This window comes from Dermacentor albipictus, chromosome 9, assembly GCF_038994185.2.
Source record: "Dermacentor albipictus isolate Rhodes 1998 colony chromosome 9, USDA_Dalb.pri_finalv2, whole genome shotgun sequence".
NCBI classification, from domain to species: domain Eukaryota; kingdom Metazoa; phylum Arthropoda; class Arachnida; order Ixodida; family Ixodidae; genus Dermacentor; species Dermacentor albipictus.
The window spans coordinates 12,074,929-12,092,313 of NC_091829.1; the positions used below are offsets into that span (position 1 = coordinate 12,074,929).

General features: G+C 47.8%; 2 protein-coding genes across 2 annotated transcripts in view; one reads left to right on the plus strand and one right to left on the minus strand.

Moving 5' to 3' along the window:
- LOC135911080 (phospholipid-transporting ATPase ABCA3-like) overlaps nt 1-17,385 on the minus strand; it is a 149,801-nt gene that overhangs the window by 77,664 nt on the left and 54,752 nt on the right. The window contains exons 3-4 of the mRNA XM_065443178.1: nt 922-1,093; nt 86-376 (exon numbers count right to left, since the gene is read on the minus strand). Coding sequence (XP_065299250.1) covers nt 86-376; nt 922-1,093 — 463 coding nt within the window. The remainder of the gene's footprint in view (nt 1-85; nt 377-921; nt 1,094-17,385) is intronic.
- Nucleotides 13,056-17,385, plus strand: part of LOC135911124 (mitogen-activated protein kinase kinase kinase 1-like) — a 120,830-nt gene continuing 116,500 nt past the window's right edge. The window contains exon 1 of the mRNA XM_065443251.1: nt 13,056-13,473. The gene's annotated coding sequence lies outside the window, so the exon portion shown is untranslated. The remainder of the gene's footprint in view (nt 13,474-17,385) is intronic.

Below are 17,385 nucleotides of genomic sequence, written 5' to 3' on the forward strand. Positions count from 1 at the left end.
GTGCAAAGTAATTCAACGTCTTCCTTTGGCGTCCCTGCATGCTTTAATTCGAGCTAGCTTGACACCTACCCGCACGCGCACTCACCTCGGCGAGCAGCGGCACGTCCGGCGTGTAGAGTATCCTGGCGACGGAGAGGTTCCACAGCTGGAGCGGCTGTTCGCGCGGAAACACCTCCTCCAGCACGGGGTTGCCGAAGCTCAGCTCGAGACCGTCCTTGCCGATGCCGTACATGGCGGCGGCGGTGAACGCCAGCTCGAGCAGGGTCCACACCACATGACGCTTCAGCTGCTTCACGTACACGTCCTTCCAGAGGATGATGTACAGCTGCCGCAGGGGCCCGCCCATCTCTGGCACACGATAACGGCGAGGCGAGGGCTGCTGGATCGGCGTACAGGGCGCGCGCTCGACACCGAAAACCCTCGATCAGAACCTGCGGTACGTGACGCGATTTAATTCAGACTCACGTTGGTTCGTAGAGGTATGCGTCTGCTGCCGCGAAAGTCCGGAGTCGATTGTGCGCATTGCAATAGAATCTGCCAAGATATTATTCACCCATCCAAGGCAGTATAAGGTAGGTCAAGCTTCTAGAAACGCTGGGATTCAAAGCTGATGGGAGCGTTAACTATCCAACGGTCGAGATACGCAAAATGCGCTTTCTTTAGCGCTGGTGGGGAAAAAAAGCAGGAAATATATGGAGCCGGATCTGTTAGAGACATTAAAATAGAGATACGGAGCATTAATGAAGATGAATAGCATAAAATAGGGATAGCTAGGCAATATGCCTGACTGCAATGTATCTGTGTAGTAAAACATGGTTAGCTCAAGCAGACTGCGTGACCAATTGGCGTCGGCCCGTTAGGAGGCCATTAGAAACCGCAGCTCCGGTTTCAGGCCAATATACGAAGAATCTCGGTACCCACTGCGTCCTTTCGGGTCCGTTGAAAAAGAACTGCCAGATCCTGTGGGCGCCACGGAGGATTGCCGCAATCGATCGCCTCTGGACGTGGTCCTCTAGAAGTATCCAGCTGCAGGAGCGGCGACGTAAGCGTCCAGCGGCGTCCTCGCACAAAAATGCGATCGTGGTCTTCTTGCCTGCGCAGATTCACGAGCTCGCGTTCGGTGGCGACGGCTGGCTCGCGTGATCGAGGCCTCGTGCGCGCGCTCGGTGTCATGCACCGCCGCCGCCGATCCTTCTTCGTTTTCCCTGTGCATTGCGGGCAAGCGGTTGGTGTTTTTTTCGTGTATTGAACAGGCGCATACGCGAATGTACATTTTAAGTGAGTACTGGCACACGCCTTCCAAGTATAGTAAAAAACTGTACCGCACGTTTCTCGCAATGAATGAATGAATGAATGAATGAATGAATGAATGAATGAATGAATGAATGAATGAATGAATGAATGTGTGTTGTTTACTGGCGCAAGGTATGAGCACCATGCCAATGTTAATGAGTTCGCAGTGGAGTGATGTGTTCTATGAAGTTGATGTGACGTGGCTATAAATAGGCCTAAATATAGTCGCTGTAAAGTGCGTAAAATCTAGGTGTAATAAGATTATGGCAATGACCAATGACGTGTACTATGAGCATTAAAATGTATTACGAAATAAGGATGTCATATACAAAATATGCCAGATGCTGAAATTGGCTAGAGCACTATAAAGCCTCACCAGAGCCCTTGAAACACATGGGCCTGGAGGCACGTGCTGTGCAAAACTACTATCACAGCGACATCCTATGGAAAGAGGATGGGGTATGAGAGGGGAAAATGTTCCTTCCTCTCTCAGATTCGGCTTCCCGAAACTCCAGGAAGGTGTGGAGGACGGGCAGCCTATCACCACATCTACCACAGTTTGGAGGCTCGTTACCAGTCAACAGAACGTTCTGAGTGCCATATGTGTGTCTGAGACGACACAATAGGACATGTGCTCTTCGTGTTTTCGTAGTTGAGGGCCAGAAACCTAACTTGGCTTAATCACGTGAAGCTTATTGCTCGTTTCAGCATCCCACGATACATAACACCTCATGGAACGCGCAAACCATAAGTGGTTCGTAGAAAAGCTTATTACATGCTAAATTATTTAGGGCGCTCCGGGGTTTGCCAGTATGTTTTGAGGTCGACGGCCTCCGCGTAAAGCGGGGGAATGAAAAGTCGGAAAAGTCGTGTCATGTCCGCTTTAATAAACCAATAGACAGTGTAGTTAACTACTTATCACTATTTCTTGAAACAGTTCTGTGCTCCTCCAGGTGTCGATATACTTTCTTCGTACTACGTAGACAGCTGAAGTAACTGAGCCAAATCTACAACTACCGCGGATATGCACGGCGTGTGCGTTCGTTCGTTCCTCGACAGCTGGCGCTGCCTGTCTGCCCGCGTGATCGCGTCCTTGCTTTGACTTCCGCACCCCGAGTAAACAAAGCACGGCAGAAATAGGGGGACAATCTTGCGCGTCCGTAAGCAGGTAAAACGAGAAATCGCATGCCTCTCGATGGGCGAAACGCGGGTCTGCAAATATTTCCAATCGTCAGCCAGAGTATTTTCAGATCTGCCACTCGTAGAGAGTCACGCTCTTCGCGTGACATGCACTCCAGCAGTGTGGTTAGCTAACGTCGCGGCGTCTTCGGCTCCTGGTTGTACGTACTCTGTGGGTAATTGACACCCCACGCCCCAGTGATACCCTACTCCTGTGATTTCGAGTGTACCATTGCTCCATCCTGTACATCTTCTTTTTGTTGTTGTTGTTGTTGAACTTTTCTCTTTCGCTGAATCGGACGCACGCATAATACGGCAGCAATAAAACCATGATAAAAATGATTTAATTAATTTAAACTTTAATTGGTTCAAAAGCACATTTGGGTTTATTTTTCCGTAAAGACTGCACAGTTTGGCTCCTTGGCCATTGATAAACTCTACACCACTTCCTCATCCTCAATCATTCACTCCCATCCAGCTAACAAACAAATAAGAAGAATCAGAGTATAAGTTATAGTGCGTGGTTCTCCACATTTCTATTTTCTTTTGTATGGAAATACGTTCATTCAAGTATTTCCTAGTGCAATGCTCCTCTGAGTTCATTCAGTACAGGTGCTTCATATTAATCTACTCTGGCTCGTAGAAAAGGATGTAGCCGATAACCATGTTATTCCAGCAATTCATGGTAATAATTATCGCTATGTAAGCATTGAAGCTCTTTCGTGGGCGCCACGGGTGATGGTCCGTGAACTACTGCGTTGAGTTTGAAGCTGATAGGAATTAAGTAGGCACTGGACACTGCAAAACAATTTACACCCTTAAAAGTGAGCAAGGGTGTAAATCTGTCTATAACCCATATCTTACACGTAAAAAAGGATGTAAGGGTGTAAATTGGTTTATATCTCATACCCTTACACCCTCGTACATTTTCAGGGGCTCAACTATTTTACGGTGAGGCATAAACAGTAAAGGAAGTCTAGCCTAGCGGCATTCCTTCTCGTAACATTCTATACGTGCACTTAAGAAGGAGTTCTGACGATTTCTACCACGCGACACCCTCCTGAAACGTTCCACCGGATGCACTGACTTTTTTAAAAAACATTTTCGCTGATGCGAAATAAATCTGATCAATGTCGGTGCATGGATGCAACAATCTCACATCGTTCGCGCAGGTTTCCAAGACGCGGTCGTCACAACGCCATCTCATGACGTCACCGCAGGCTGCCGCGGCGAATACACGAGAAAAGGCGGCAACACTCACAGAGGAAGGCACTCTCACATTTCCAGACGCACACATGTGGCCGTTTTCGCCCAAAAAAATGAGAATATGCGCATAGTATTTAAACCGAAGTTGCGAGAACCTCCATGCGCGTACTTCGCGCACACTTAGCAAGCAAATAAGGGTTGGGAAACGCAAGACAGTTTTAGTCTGACGCTAACGTCGATCTCGAAATGCCGGACGTGGCATCGTCGACGTTACCGTCCTGACAGAGAGGAAAGTTCGCTGGCGTCGTGTGGCGGCACAATGCTATATAGGCACGATCACGCTTCCAGTAAAATCAATAAAAGTGCCGCGCCTGTGATCGCACGCGGCCGCTGCGGCTGCAGCGATGGCAAGAACCGAGCTGTGCGGGCGCACTGCATCGCGACGTCACAACGCATGCACCTCGCGGGTGTGACGAAACAAAATCTAGCTCGTGAAAAACGAGTATTGCATATCATTTAGGCTGCTCTGGCGCTCGGCAGCATTCTCTTTTTCTACTATCGGACAGAATCTGGAGCTTTAGAAGGAAGGGAGCAGTAGTTGCTGCGTTCGAAAGCGGTCGTGGCTGGCTGCTCGTGCGGCGATGGTTCCCACGCCGCCCATGTTGCACAGCACCGCAGCGTCGGCTCTACTGCATCGCTGCACAAGCCGGCTTCCTAACGTGTAGACGCGGTATAATTACGGATTATTGGCTAAAAAAATGACCACGGACACATAAGTGGCTGTTCTTTCGGAGTATACATATACGCAAGGTAACTCTTATTTTGTAATGTTCGATCATTACGTTTGAAAGGAAATTTGGGGCTCGGACGCGCGTGCCGTTGCATCTACATTTAAGCGTAACATCGCTCTTGAAAATTTTACATCCACGGGTAGTATACTTTGTGACGCATCGAAAAATGAAAACAAAAGAGAACAACAAGAAAGAAAAAAAGGGGGGGGGGAGGCAACAGGCCCCGCGCGGATCTTGTGGTTATTTGCGTTGCAGAGGGCCAATCATTTATAAAATCGTGAAACTGTATACCTTTATCACAGTTGCCCTGCTTACGGTGCAAAATGTGGGTTCACGCGGGAGAGCGAGTCACTTCTTAACCCGGTAGACGGCCGGCTATGCCTTTTCACAGAAGAGGAGGTGGGGTACTGGACCGTCTCTCGCATTTTTCCGCCGTGCAGCGTCACGGCTGCCGAGGTCCACCTTCAATTGTTTCAGGCTCTCGAAAGCGCACCACGACCTTCCCGCGAACGACAGCTCTGACAAGGAGGAGCACTTCTCCGCACAACCCGCGCTACCTCCTGGCGAGCGCAGCGCGATAGGTCAGCGAGAGCAGCGTTGAAAGGCAGGGCGCGAAATCCTTCCAAGGACATCGCTACTGCCAGAAATTCTTTTTTTAAGAGGGGATGGGGTGATGGGGGTGCGAGGAAAGAGAACCCAGAATGCTGAGTCTTCGCGGCTGCGTTTTAGTACCGGCGTTTACGTGAACGCGACAAAGTCGGATCAGTCGGGTCGGATTGCGTTGCCGGTGTCGAAGCTCGCTCGTTGGAACACCTATTGTGAGTCATGGCTCTTGCTTCGAGAGAACATTTGGGTTCAAATCTAGCATAATCCGTCTTCCTTACCATATGATGTTCATATTTTACACTGTTCGCTTTCTCAGCCGTTGTCCTATCTTGCGTTGGCGCTCACCAGCTGTGATTTTTTTTTTCTCTTTCTGTATGAACATTTATTCGCAGTGTTCGATGATATATTTGTTGTTTTTCAAATCCCCCTACCTCCTATGTAATGCCCCTCGGGATTCGTGGGGTGTCTAAATAAATAAATAAATAAGTAAACAAATAAACAAATAAATAAATAAATAATACTGCTGCAACAGCGTATCCTTCCATAACCAAAAAAAAAAAAAGAACGCCACCTACGCTCGTTAAAAGACGCATGAACGACAGACAGGTGGCGACGCGGCCTTGAAGTTCGCGCAGCAGCTCGCCGTGACGTCTGCTCGAGCCTCGCTAATTTCTTTTTTCTTTTTCTTTTTTTTTTGTCAGCAAAGATGGTTTACATTGCATTGTAAACGAGCCAAGGACTGAATTCAGAAAGATTCAAGAACTCTTACTGCGCAACAGTCGCATAAACATGGGGAGGAGGGGGGTCATACGTCGAAATCCGTGACGTCACAGTGAGGTAGAAGCGCTGGGGTTAAGAGCAAGGTTTAGCCCGGCTGTTCCTATCTAAATGCACGTAAAAGGAGAATTCGTTTTTCTCGGCAACCACTGCACCAAATTTGACGAGGTTTGCTGCATTTAAAAGGAACACATAAAATTTAGTGGCTGTTAGTTTCGCATTTTTATTTGGGTCGTAAATTTTTTATTAAAACTTGGCAATAATCGAGAGTTTGCAGAAAACGAAACTATGAAGTTTACAAGAAACGAGTCGTTCATTTGAGGGATCGCCAGCCGTTTGTGCACAGGCGCGAATAAGTGCGGGGGCGAGAGAGAAAATCTGAGAGCTCTTGCCTAGGCACTAAGGAGAAGGTTTCGTAGCGCGTGTTGTATTCGTTTGTCCCCAGACATGTCGGGGCCGCTGGTTGTCCGCGCGGTGAGGCAGTGGGTGCGGACGCCCCATTTGGTGATCGCTGTGTCTGAAGGGCCAATGTTCTGACTGGTGTTGTATAAGTAGCGAGTCATTTTTTTCGTCGCCCCGACAGATTAGATTTTTTTTACAAGCATTGCTCCAGGAGGGCACATATAACCGGCAAACGGAGGCCTTAGGAGAGCACCTGTGGTTATGATAAAGCAGGCGGCGCAGGATCTCCAGGGCACCCAAGGGGTAGCGCGGGGATCAAAGCTGGAAGCAGAGCGGCCCGTAGGTTGGAGCCGGAGAGGCCGAAGCGTTCCAAGGGGGCGTTCGCATGGAAAAATATGGCTGTCCGCGATAGCCGACAGCCGATCTTACACATTCCTGGCATGCGCAGGCCTCGGCGAACTCCAACTCACGGGCCAGTTCGGGTTCTAGCTTTTGTGTTCCCGTTGCCGCTTTGGTGTCCTGGAGGCGCCGCCAATAATGCGAAATAATGACACGTTGTTACGATTAGTAAAGAACACGATTTAATAACTATAATTACGTCCAGCTGCCAACTTGTAACGCTAAGTTCAGCACTATACCGCGCCCCGCGACTTTTTTCAAAATATGCGGCCCGGGCTCTACTGCGGTCGCTACTGCTCCCAGAGAAACATCTGATTTACAAGGTACACTGCCATATGGCGCGAGAAAGCTATGATTCGCCACGACTGACTTAGCACGACCGCCGCAGGCGCGAGACAGTCTGTCCGACACAGCGGTCGCCAAATCGGGCGTCAGTGCCCGCTGCTTCACCTATTTTACAGCGCCGGCAGCCAGCGCCGAGCGTAAACTAACTCGACCCCACTACGCGATGCCGGCACGCCTAGAGACAAACGCATACAACGCGCGCTAAGAAACCTCCTCTGTAGTGCCTAGGCAGAGTCATATATTCAAGGAGCAAAAAGCCCCCAGATTTTCTCTCTCGCGCCCGCTCTTAGTCGCGCCTGCGCACAAACGACTGGCGATCCCTCAAATGAACGTCTCGTCTCTGTAACTCAGCAAGAAAAAACGATATCACAATTCTGCGAATCGCATCTAACAGTATACATATAAAGCGGACAAAATTGATATCTTACACCTGAATCTGAAAAAGATCAGTAATATGGAAATACAGCTTTCGCAGAACCCTTGTACACAACGTAACAAACTCACGTAAGATATAAATTCACATATCAAATTTCTCCGTTTTGAATGTTCTAATACATGCTCTTTACGGAACAGAGATATCTGCTCTTCATGCAGAGCTATTAATTTGTGAACTTCGTGTGACTATTTTTTTCGAACTTTCGAATTCTTTAATAATCCTCAAAAAAAAATGCAGGCCCCAAATCGAAATTCCGCTCCCAACAGTCACTATATTTTAACTTTCTCTCTCAAATGCAACAAAATTCATTAAAATCGGTCCAGGGATTATCTTAGAAAAGCGTTTTTGCGTTTTACATGTATTTGAATAGGCCGCATCGGCGCAATATATGAACTACGGCGTTCGAGTTCGCTTGCAATGTGACAGATCCTCGAAAACAGTTTTCAAATAATACTGTATCAATTTTAGTTGCGGTGTTAACCCCGCAAAGCCCAATGTATCAGTTTTTGATAAGCCGATTTTGATACCTCCGGTATACTAGAAAAACGTCGTTTCTTCTGTATGACTCAGTAAAGTACCCTAACACACACACACACACACACACACACACACACACACACACACACACACACACACACACACACACACACACACACACACACACACACACACACACACACACACAAACTTACCACGATAATACGCTTGGTAAGCCAGAAAAAAAAACGGAAAACAAAATGCGAGTGGCGCCGCCGCCTTTGAGTTCTCGCACCAGCTCGCAGATTTTCACAGCGTCTGCTGGGGTCCGAGTTAATTCCTTAGCGGTAACGATCGACTAAATTGTGCTCTAAAGGAGCCAAAGACTGACAGGTTTCGCCAACCTTTACTTGGACAACGCGGCCCAAATGCGAAATGATACTTTGAAATACGTGACGGCACACTGCGTCGGCGTTTCGGCGCGACATTCAAAAATATGAAACACTGAGCTTCACTTTCTCCTCAAGTAATCGACCTATTATCCTGAAATTAACGACAACGGAGTTTTCAGGGAATCATTTACTAGTTCAAATTGATTTACTGTTTTGATTTATTGTTCCCTATAAGAACGGGAACATTACCGCAATTTTCACAGTAGCATTTTGACACGCTGCACTGAAATGCGCCCCCCCCCTTCCCGTTTGTGGACAGCTCAGCAAACCAATTAGGACTTTCGCACTTACTATACTAATTAAGCTTTAAGCAAAATAACATGCCAATAACATTAACATCACATTGACATAGTATCTGACAATGTAATATGGCAAAAAGATCTGGATAGCATTTCTTCTTGGTGCTCCAATTGCCTAATGGAAACTCAAAGTTATTAAGTGCAAGAACATGCGTAGCTCGCGTCCGATTCAAATAACCCTAACCCAGTAGTACACCTTCTCAAAGCATTTCATGCCAGTTACATGTGATGTTCATCCCAAACAAAGGTAATCGCATTCTGGGTTTCTTACGACGCAACTTCATCAGTCACCGTCCTGATGAAGCTATCTTTATACAAAGCGCTAATAAGACTTAAACCAGAATATGCATATTCCATATCGGATTCCTGGCACGCTTCCCCGAAGAACATTTTCGAGTCCATTCAGAACCATGGCGCCTCTTTCATTTTGTCCAATTATTCTCGTCGCGCTGGTGTCTCATCCATAAAATCAACCGCCGATTTACCTCAGGACCTCTCTTTGTGGCGCAAGAATGCCTGCATATGTATTTTTTAATAATACTTGTTACATTAACCCGGATCTTAAGGAACAATTTGTACTTCTGCCCTCTTATATTTCGTCGTGCGTTGACCACCACTTCGAGTGCCTTGTTGCCGCTGCAGTGCCTAACTCCTTCATCCCGCACACCACTACACAAGAGAACCACATCCCAGCCTCCACCGCGGCCATCACCGACAGTACTCACTGTAGGAAAGTGTGCCACAACCATATCGTGTCACCCCACTCCTCTCTGTAACACCCTATATATGGGGCTTGAGAGTATTGACAATAAACATAAGCAAATTAGGTGCAGTGTCTTTGTTTTGTTCTTCATTATTATTATTTCTTGTGCGTACGCATGCCTGCGTGCTTGTAAACTTCAAAAATTTATAAAAATATTTTCTGGACACGTCACCAAGGGGGAGGAGCGCAATGGGTGAAGAGCATGTGCACTTCCTTTCAAGGCTTACCCACAACACACGCCTTTTATGAGATATATGCGCGCTCTATTAACGATGATTTACGTTTACACTCACCTCATATGCAGCAGCAAACTTGGAACTGCAGAAAATTTACTAGTAACACTGTTTTCAGAACGCAATGGCCGTTCTTAGCGACTTTGCAGCTGATGATATTGCCTGCTTAAGGATGTTCTTTGTACCGCGCGCTCTTGCGTCCTTTCAACATCGGAGGACTCCCACCAGAAAGTTCGGAGACCGATGCACGAAGCTTGTCCACAGACAGAATTTATTTTTTGCAAAATCGTAAAACGAGCCCAAATTAGCAAACTTTACGAAAAATTCGGGAAGGCTCGCAGGTCCGTGAATGTACTCTTCATGGCCAGAAATAGGCTAGTTAAGTTTGTTAAACTATAAATGTTGTTTGGGCTTTGGGAGGTTTAGTAAGTGTGTTGTATACGGTTCCAGCGTTTGTGGCATCTGCGTCTATGCTGCTTGTGTCCCGATCGATCTTGCGCTGAAAGTATGCGTCACAAATCCAGCGACCAATTATAGCTCATTCGACAGCATAACAGCCACTCGCCACCTACGGCTCGCAGCGACCTCTTTGTTTACACACGTCTTTTATTTGACGACGTCGCCTCTACACACGGTGGCCAGCAGTGGTTGCAGCTGCCGTCTCACGATGTATTCTCCACCGACGCACGAGACCGACGACGGTCGCGTTCTCGGTAAATCACGAAATCGCTGAGGCCAATTAGCGTCGCAGACGCGAGACAATGACATTTACACTCGGTGTGATCCTTGTTTGTGCAGCAACACGCACTACTCCGAAGGCACAGAATGCCTGCGATCGCTAGAGCACGCGTGGCAAAATCGACGCACTCGGCCATTCGAGTCGCGTTCGCCAGGAAGTCGGTGACGGTTCGTCGCCGCCTTTACGGTGCCGACGTAAATTCGCAGGCTTAGCTCGTCCTTGGTTGGGTTCACGGCGCGAACACTTTTTCAGCAGAGCACGTCGGCTTCGAAGACCCGGCCACCAGCAGCGGCAAGCGCTAGCAACAGACAGCACCGTATAACCCGAAGAGAGTTGAGGCCGACGCGGTAAGTGTCTCGTTATGGCTGCCGCCACATTAGTACTTGCTCCGCGGGGAAGCTAGCGTGCACGTTAGATGCATGGAGGCAGGTTGTATTGTTTTAGTCGCACACTTAAGACAGACATTATAGTCGGTCACACCTAAAGGGACACTATAAAGGGAAATGTTAAGTCGAACTAGGTTAAAATATTAGGCTTCCGTAATAACTATTTTGTTCCCATAGAGAACAGAACTTTTGTAAGCTAGAAAACGACGAAATTGATAAATCGGAGTGTCGCCATATACTGTAGACTACATCGTACCTGTCATGCGACGTCAGCACTGGCCGATTCATAGGAGGAGGCAGAAAGGGAGGTGGCGTGGATATTACGCCAATTAGTTCGTTATGGCGTGGGCCATTCAAATTGAGGAACAGCAACGGGACCTTGTAGGTGACAGGGAGGTTAACCAGAACAGCAAATACAGTTTGCTACATTACATTGGGGCATGGGGTAGATGTAGTTAGATATACAGGAGAGACAGAGACAGAAAAGTGACAATCGATTACCACGCACTATATACCAGAGCACAAGGATCACGTGAAGAAAATGAACACCATGCTACAGCTGTTTTTGAAGGTTTGACGTTAATAAGAATCCCAGCAGTACTTTCGTCGTCCCCTGTTTGGATGGCTTATAGGCCGGCATTTTAAAGCGATCTGTTTCCGACAGTGGTGGTCTGTGATCAACGCGAGCGGTCGCGAACGATCGCGTCTGACCAGTGTAGCGAGAACATTCACACCGAAAGTGTTGAAGGGTAACCGTACTGTCGAACTCAAAAATAATTTGCATAGAAGGGCCAGCCAATGATGCGAACTCACTTTCGTGGTGTCGAGTCGGCTACAAACTATAAATTACACGCTACAAACTACAAATTACGCTTCAGAGCGATAGAGCGAAGCCGCCCTATCGGAGCCTACATAAAGCGGGCGCAATGAGGCTTTGCGGGTGGAGCTTGAACTGAATCCTTAGGTTATCTACTGTTGTGTGTCGTTTTTCTGGAAATTGAAATGCCTGGCAAAGCTGACTAATTAGAGGGAAAAAGGAAAAAGAAGGAGACAAAAATACCGAGGGAAAGGGCAGCCCCGGCATAACGATGATGATGATGTTTTACTTTACTGATATCACTCTTGAAATGGAACGGCGACAAATAGCCTGCTTGAGCTAATCAGGTATTATATAAATACGCAGCAGTCAAGCATTTTGCCTATGCCTCTTAGGTATTTCACTATACTAATTAAAAACATATATCGCTGTATTGTACAACTACCTATGCCTGTAACGACTCTGGTTCTATCAATCACTTTACTGCTTTTTTTCACCAATACTCTAAACGTCTCGAGAACCTCGAGTGGCCAGTCGCACGGCAAGTTTACGTGCATGCTCAGAAAAACAATCTTATGTAGCACGGATTGAGCAACAGAAAGATGTATCGGGGGTTTTTCCTGTTGCTGTACAATTTACTCACTTATATTTTTCATCTAACTATAATATTTGAGCAGTTGGTTAACTATTTAAGACGAATTATGTATTTAAGTGGCTTGCAAAAAATAATCTGAGTATCTCCAAGCAACGGCAAACAACGTTACCTTGGCTCTGTCCAGCTACGTCACATTTGGATATATTTAATGTTCGGCCCAAGTTACGTGAAACACCCTGTATATACAGAGAAGAATATATTTAAATGATGAGTCGGGGTCTATTTTGGGAATTGAGCGAGGGGCAGGCATATCAGGTTACTTACTGTAAGTGCCTCATATATCACTATGGAAGCTTCCAGTGCAAAGCGTCATGATTAGTTATTGTGTATATAACCTTATCCAATAGCTAGACATAGTTCTGGAACAAAGATGTATATGGCTTAACCTACACGCTCGACGTTGCCGAATTCTCTCTATGCAAAGTTTCTGATCGCTGTAGCGTTTATCAGTGTAGTCATAAATGATCACGGTAGGCATAAGTCACTGTAGGCATAAATGTTTCGTTTATTTAAGGAGTAAAAAAGCGGGGATGCATATTCGCTGTCACTTTGCGTGGCTGTAAGCACTGTTATGAGGAGCGTTTCGGCAATATTTCACTAAAGATTTCGTATGAGAACACCCAGAGCAATTTAAAAAAGGCGCGGCGGCATAACAAGTTTCGGTTTCGTATAGCTTAGGCCGGAGCGCTGGCTGCATGGGGAAAAGTTCCTCCCTGAAGAGAGAATACATAGTGGACGCCAAGCGGCGGCTTCGGGTACTACACGCATGAGAGAGAAACATGCTGGGTCTCTCTGTCGGGTCTGCTGCCTGGGACTGCCTCCGTGTGCTTCCGCCGCCGACAGCGGAGAAACCGACACAACGTACTGCGATTACGGCGAGCTTTTTTTCCCGGCCGGTTGAGTGTTGCGCGGTCAGCCTAACTTTACGCGAGTCCTTCCGGGAGGGAAACGCGAGCGCGCATCTCCTTGAGCGATAACTCGACGTTTGTGCGTGCGTGATTGTGCGTGCGTGCGTGTGTGTGTGTGTGCACTCCGTTCCCGACCTCCGCCGCCACAGACGCTGGCAGCAGCGGCACCGCTGCCGTGCGTGCGTGCGTTGGCTTCGCCTGCGACGGCTGCAGACTCCGCGGCCGGTTTAATGTGCGACAGCGCTCGTCGCCGTCGCTGCTGTGGACTACGAAGCGGGCCCGGAACGATGTGATCTCCCCGAGTTTATGGGTGAGTTGCGGAGCAAAGTTTCCGTACACCGTTCGTTTTCCTACATTTCCACGCCTCTGCGCCCGCCCGTAGGCGGCGCGTGTTTCTGATCTCCCGCGCGACATGGCCGCTCTCGTCGTTGCGTCGTCGGCGGGATCGGCGAGGATTTCGCCCGCGCTCGGACGAGTGGAGGCCGCTGCGCCGCTCCACTGCTGTTTTACCCCCCCACTGTGGGAACGGTGCGATGTATTAGGCTTAGCGCGGAGTCGGATCCTCGGGGCGAGTAGGAGGCACGCCGTCTCGATGCCGCGCTGCTTGCGGTAGACACGGCAGCTCGAAGGGCTGAGCCCAGCCGGTTCGAAGGGTTTGCGCTCTCCGCGCTCTTTTCTCGGGCTGTCACCCCGCAATCGCGCGCTGTCTGGAGACACCGCCCCGGCATACATACGTACACACACACGCGTGCGCGCGCCAGTTTACACACGCACACACAGACACACAAAAACGAGAAAGATGCCATGAAGCGATCGGAGAGCGATCGGAGCGTGAAATTCGAGCGAGTGTGTTTGTGGCGCGCGTGCAGCAGAGAGGCCTGCTGGCTCGCTCCGTTGCTGCGCTGTTTTGCCCGGGATCGTTTTGTGCTTTTGTGTTGTTTTGCGCGCTGGTTTTCGCAGCCGGCGCGTCTGCTCTAGCCACGACACCAGGCCAGCCGACCTGCGCGTAGGAGCGAGCGAGCGCGGCAACTGCTGCTGCTGCCTCGCGTTGGCAGGGCGCCTCGGGCTTGGCGTTTACGAAATCGAGAAAGACAACAAAAGAACCAAAACAAGCAGCGTTGATCGGCCGAGAGATTGAGGATGGAGGTCTTGCAGAAAGAAAGTGGAACTACGAGCTGCGCATTTTGGTTTCTTGCTGGAATGAACTCGTTTTTTTATTATTCTTTCAACTTACGTACTGAACTTTCGGATGTGCTCAGCTGTGTTTACGAACACCACGTGTACAGTCCTGCCGATGATCTCGGGATTAAAAGATTCGCCTTTGCAGGGCGTTTCGCCGTAAAGGTGGACGGCGATAAATATGTGGTTTGTTCGCCGAAGGTATTAATCGCTCCTGTCTTAAGCAGCGTTGCGAGTATAGTTTTGCTACCAACCGTGCGACATTTTTTTCTCGCTTGCGACACTTAAAATGTGCTATGATGCCTGTTACTCTCAGCACAATGTGCCGGTCTTGCGCTAGAGAATGAACCCTTATACTTTTCGTTTTCTTTTTTGTTATTACGCAGTCACTTTGTCTCCTACATGTCTCATATATTCCTTTGTTTCACAGTTGAGCGATACAATACGTATAATCGTCTGGTAGTTCTCAATCGAACCAGTCGGGGCCCGGGAGTCAGGTCCAAAGGCTTTCGCTCTTCCTGGCTGGTTGCGTTCCGAACGGTATTTACTGCGCACTTTGAAGACTTGGACCCAAACACCGGATTGTTTAGCCCCGGTGGAGGAAGCGAATGTCGCTTGGTCTAATCGAATTTTCACGGTAGCACCTCTGTCGTACCCGTGCGCCTCGGACCATTTGTTGGTTAAGCCATGCGCGCAGAGTGGTACCCTCTTATGATTGAGACTGTATGGCTTTGAGTAACGTTTCTCTTTCTTTCTTTTAAGCTTTCGGTTGGGGAAGGTAGTGCTGTCGTACAAGACTTTACTCACTGCCAGCGACAGAAAAGTGCCCTGGGACGTAGTCCCACCAACACGCGACGCATTTTTATTTTCGTGAAAGGCATTTTCGAGCATGCTTTACTTGTCTGAATCTGTTCGCATAAGTTGCCGTTGAGTTTACAGATTACATAAAAGACAACAAAAAGTAGAAAACAGTGCAATTACGAGTTGGAAAAGCGCGTGCGCCGACTACAAAGATTTGATTTGGTTTCCCGCGCGCACAGATTGGGCAAATGTGCAGTGGATGCATACAGGCCCCGCCTCCAAAGCCGCACTGCTCCGGCCCGCCGTGGCGCCACGTCACAAAACACGTCACGCCCATTCCGTTGGTTGGTTGGCTGAAAAACTTTGTTGAGGTCCTGCAAGGCGCGTTGTTAGAGCGCAGCGTGACGTCACGGAAGTGAGCGAGCGCAATGGTTGGCGCATTTATGCGAATTCCCTTTCGAGTTGGACACCTGTGTGCTCCAGTTGGTCACCCAAAGATTTGCACGCAAAGATCGCTAGAGGTAATCCCTTCGCGCTCCGATCGCGCAACTACTATCGAGGCCGCCCGATCAAAACGGCGTGCTAGCAACTACCACCAACTAATACTACCAACTACCGTAGGGGTGGTACATGGTACCATCTAATTTTCGTTCCTGTGGCATTATTTTATTGCGCTGTATCTTTTCTTTTTTTCTAAACGCATGAAAGCAATAGGACCCCCAGATGAGCACACGCGTAATCATTGCGAATCGTCGCGTTTATGACGCAATATTCATTTCTTTTTGAAAATGACAAGTTTTCAAAGTCACAGAGTCGTTTGAAGCCAGAAGGACGAAGTTCCGGCAAATGCATACACCCACCAATCTCATGCCGGCTGAACCGGCATACAGCAACTCCCTTGGAGGCGAGCACCGGAGTCTTGTCGAGTAATTGTTGAAGGAAACTTCACGTTGTCATCAACTATAGTTGCGAAACTCTGGTTAGCCCACACCCCGTAGCCCACACAGATCATGTTGCCTACAACCGCGCTGGCGGTGAGCGACTAGCCTAAACTGCCTAAACTTCGAGTTTGTTGCGTTTTCACCTGTCGTCTGCTGAAGTAGTCGAAATGGCAAATGCCGCACCAAAAAAGAAAGCCCTCGTTGGAAATGTTGTTTATTTATTATTTCTTACGATTCCCTCTTAGAATGTTTTTTTTTATTTTTTTTTTACACCGGTGAATTAGTTTTAACAGTTTTGTCGGAAGCGTCCAGATGGAGCGTAGCGAAAAAAGGAAAAAGAAAAAATATCGCATTTTACTCTTTCGTTTTCTTCGAATTTCTTTTCTTTTTTATTATTTTTTTTCTCCGCCGACTGTTTACGGGACAATCATCAAAGCATCATGGACTGTACCAATCAGCGTGCAGGACCTTGAAGCATGACGACCTTAGCGATGGCGTGCTTCGCACCTGCTATGAGTTCAAAAGTATCAGACGTACGAAAGGAACTGCGTCGAGCCATTACTGTGCAGTCTAATGTTTCTCGCTGAACACGTCAGTCAAATGCTAGCTAATGATTGGTCACACCTGTCTATAATGCCTTACGATCTGATTAATCGTATGTGCGTCTCCAATTTGCTGTGGATCCGTGTTCCGTTTTGACTTGTGGTCTGCAATGTGGCAATAGATTCCAGCGTAGTCCGCCTATCATGCCCTTTGAGATTAATGATGTCATGTAGGGGCTAGTTGTTTGCGAGAGGATTTATTATAAGAGAAATGCTCAGTGCTTTAGCATCTCTCTCTCTCTCATACACACACGCGCACACACAGTCAGAAAAATGAATTCAAAAATTATTTTTGCCAGTAAAAACACCGAATGGTCACTTTGGGCGACAAGCCTAAACAACTATAGCCTTTAGCCCAGGACCCACTTTTTCACCCGAACACGTATGTTTCTGTTCGATGCTGTCGTGTGCACATGTGTGCGTGTGTTCCGGGGGTGGCGTACTGTTGTCTTGCATTAAGGATGGACAGATATCGCCATTCTTCATGTGTTCACACATCTGTCTGTCTTTTGGATGCGGGCAATGCAACGTGTATATATATATATATATATATATATATATATATATATATATATATATATATATATATATATATATATATATATATATATATATATATATACACACACAGCGTCGTGCAGAACTACGTGTACACAAATTCGCTGTGCAGTCAAAGATGCGTTAAATGTCGAGAGAACT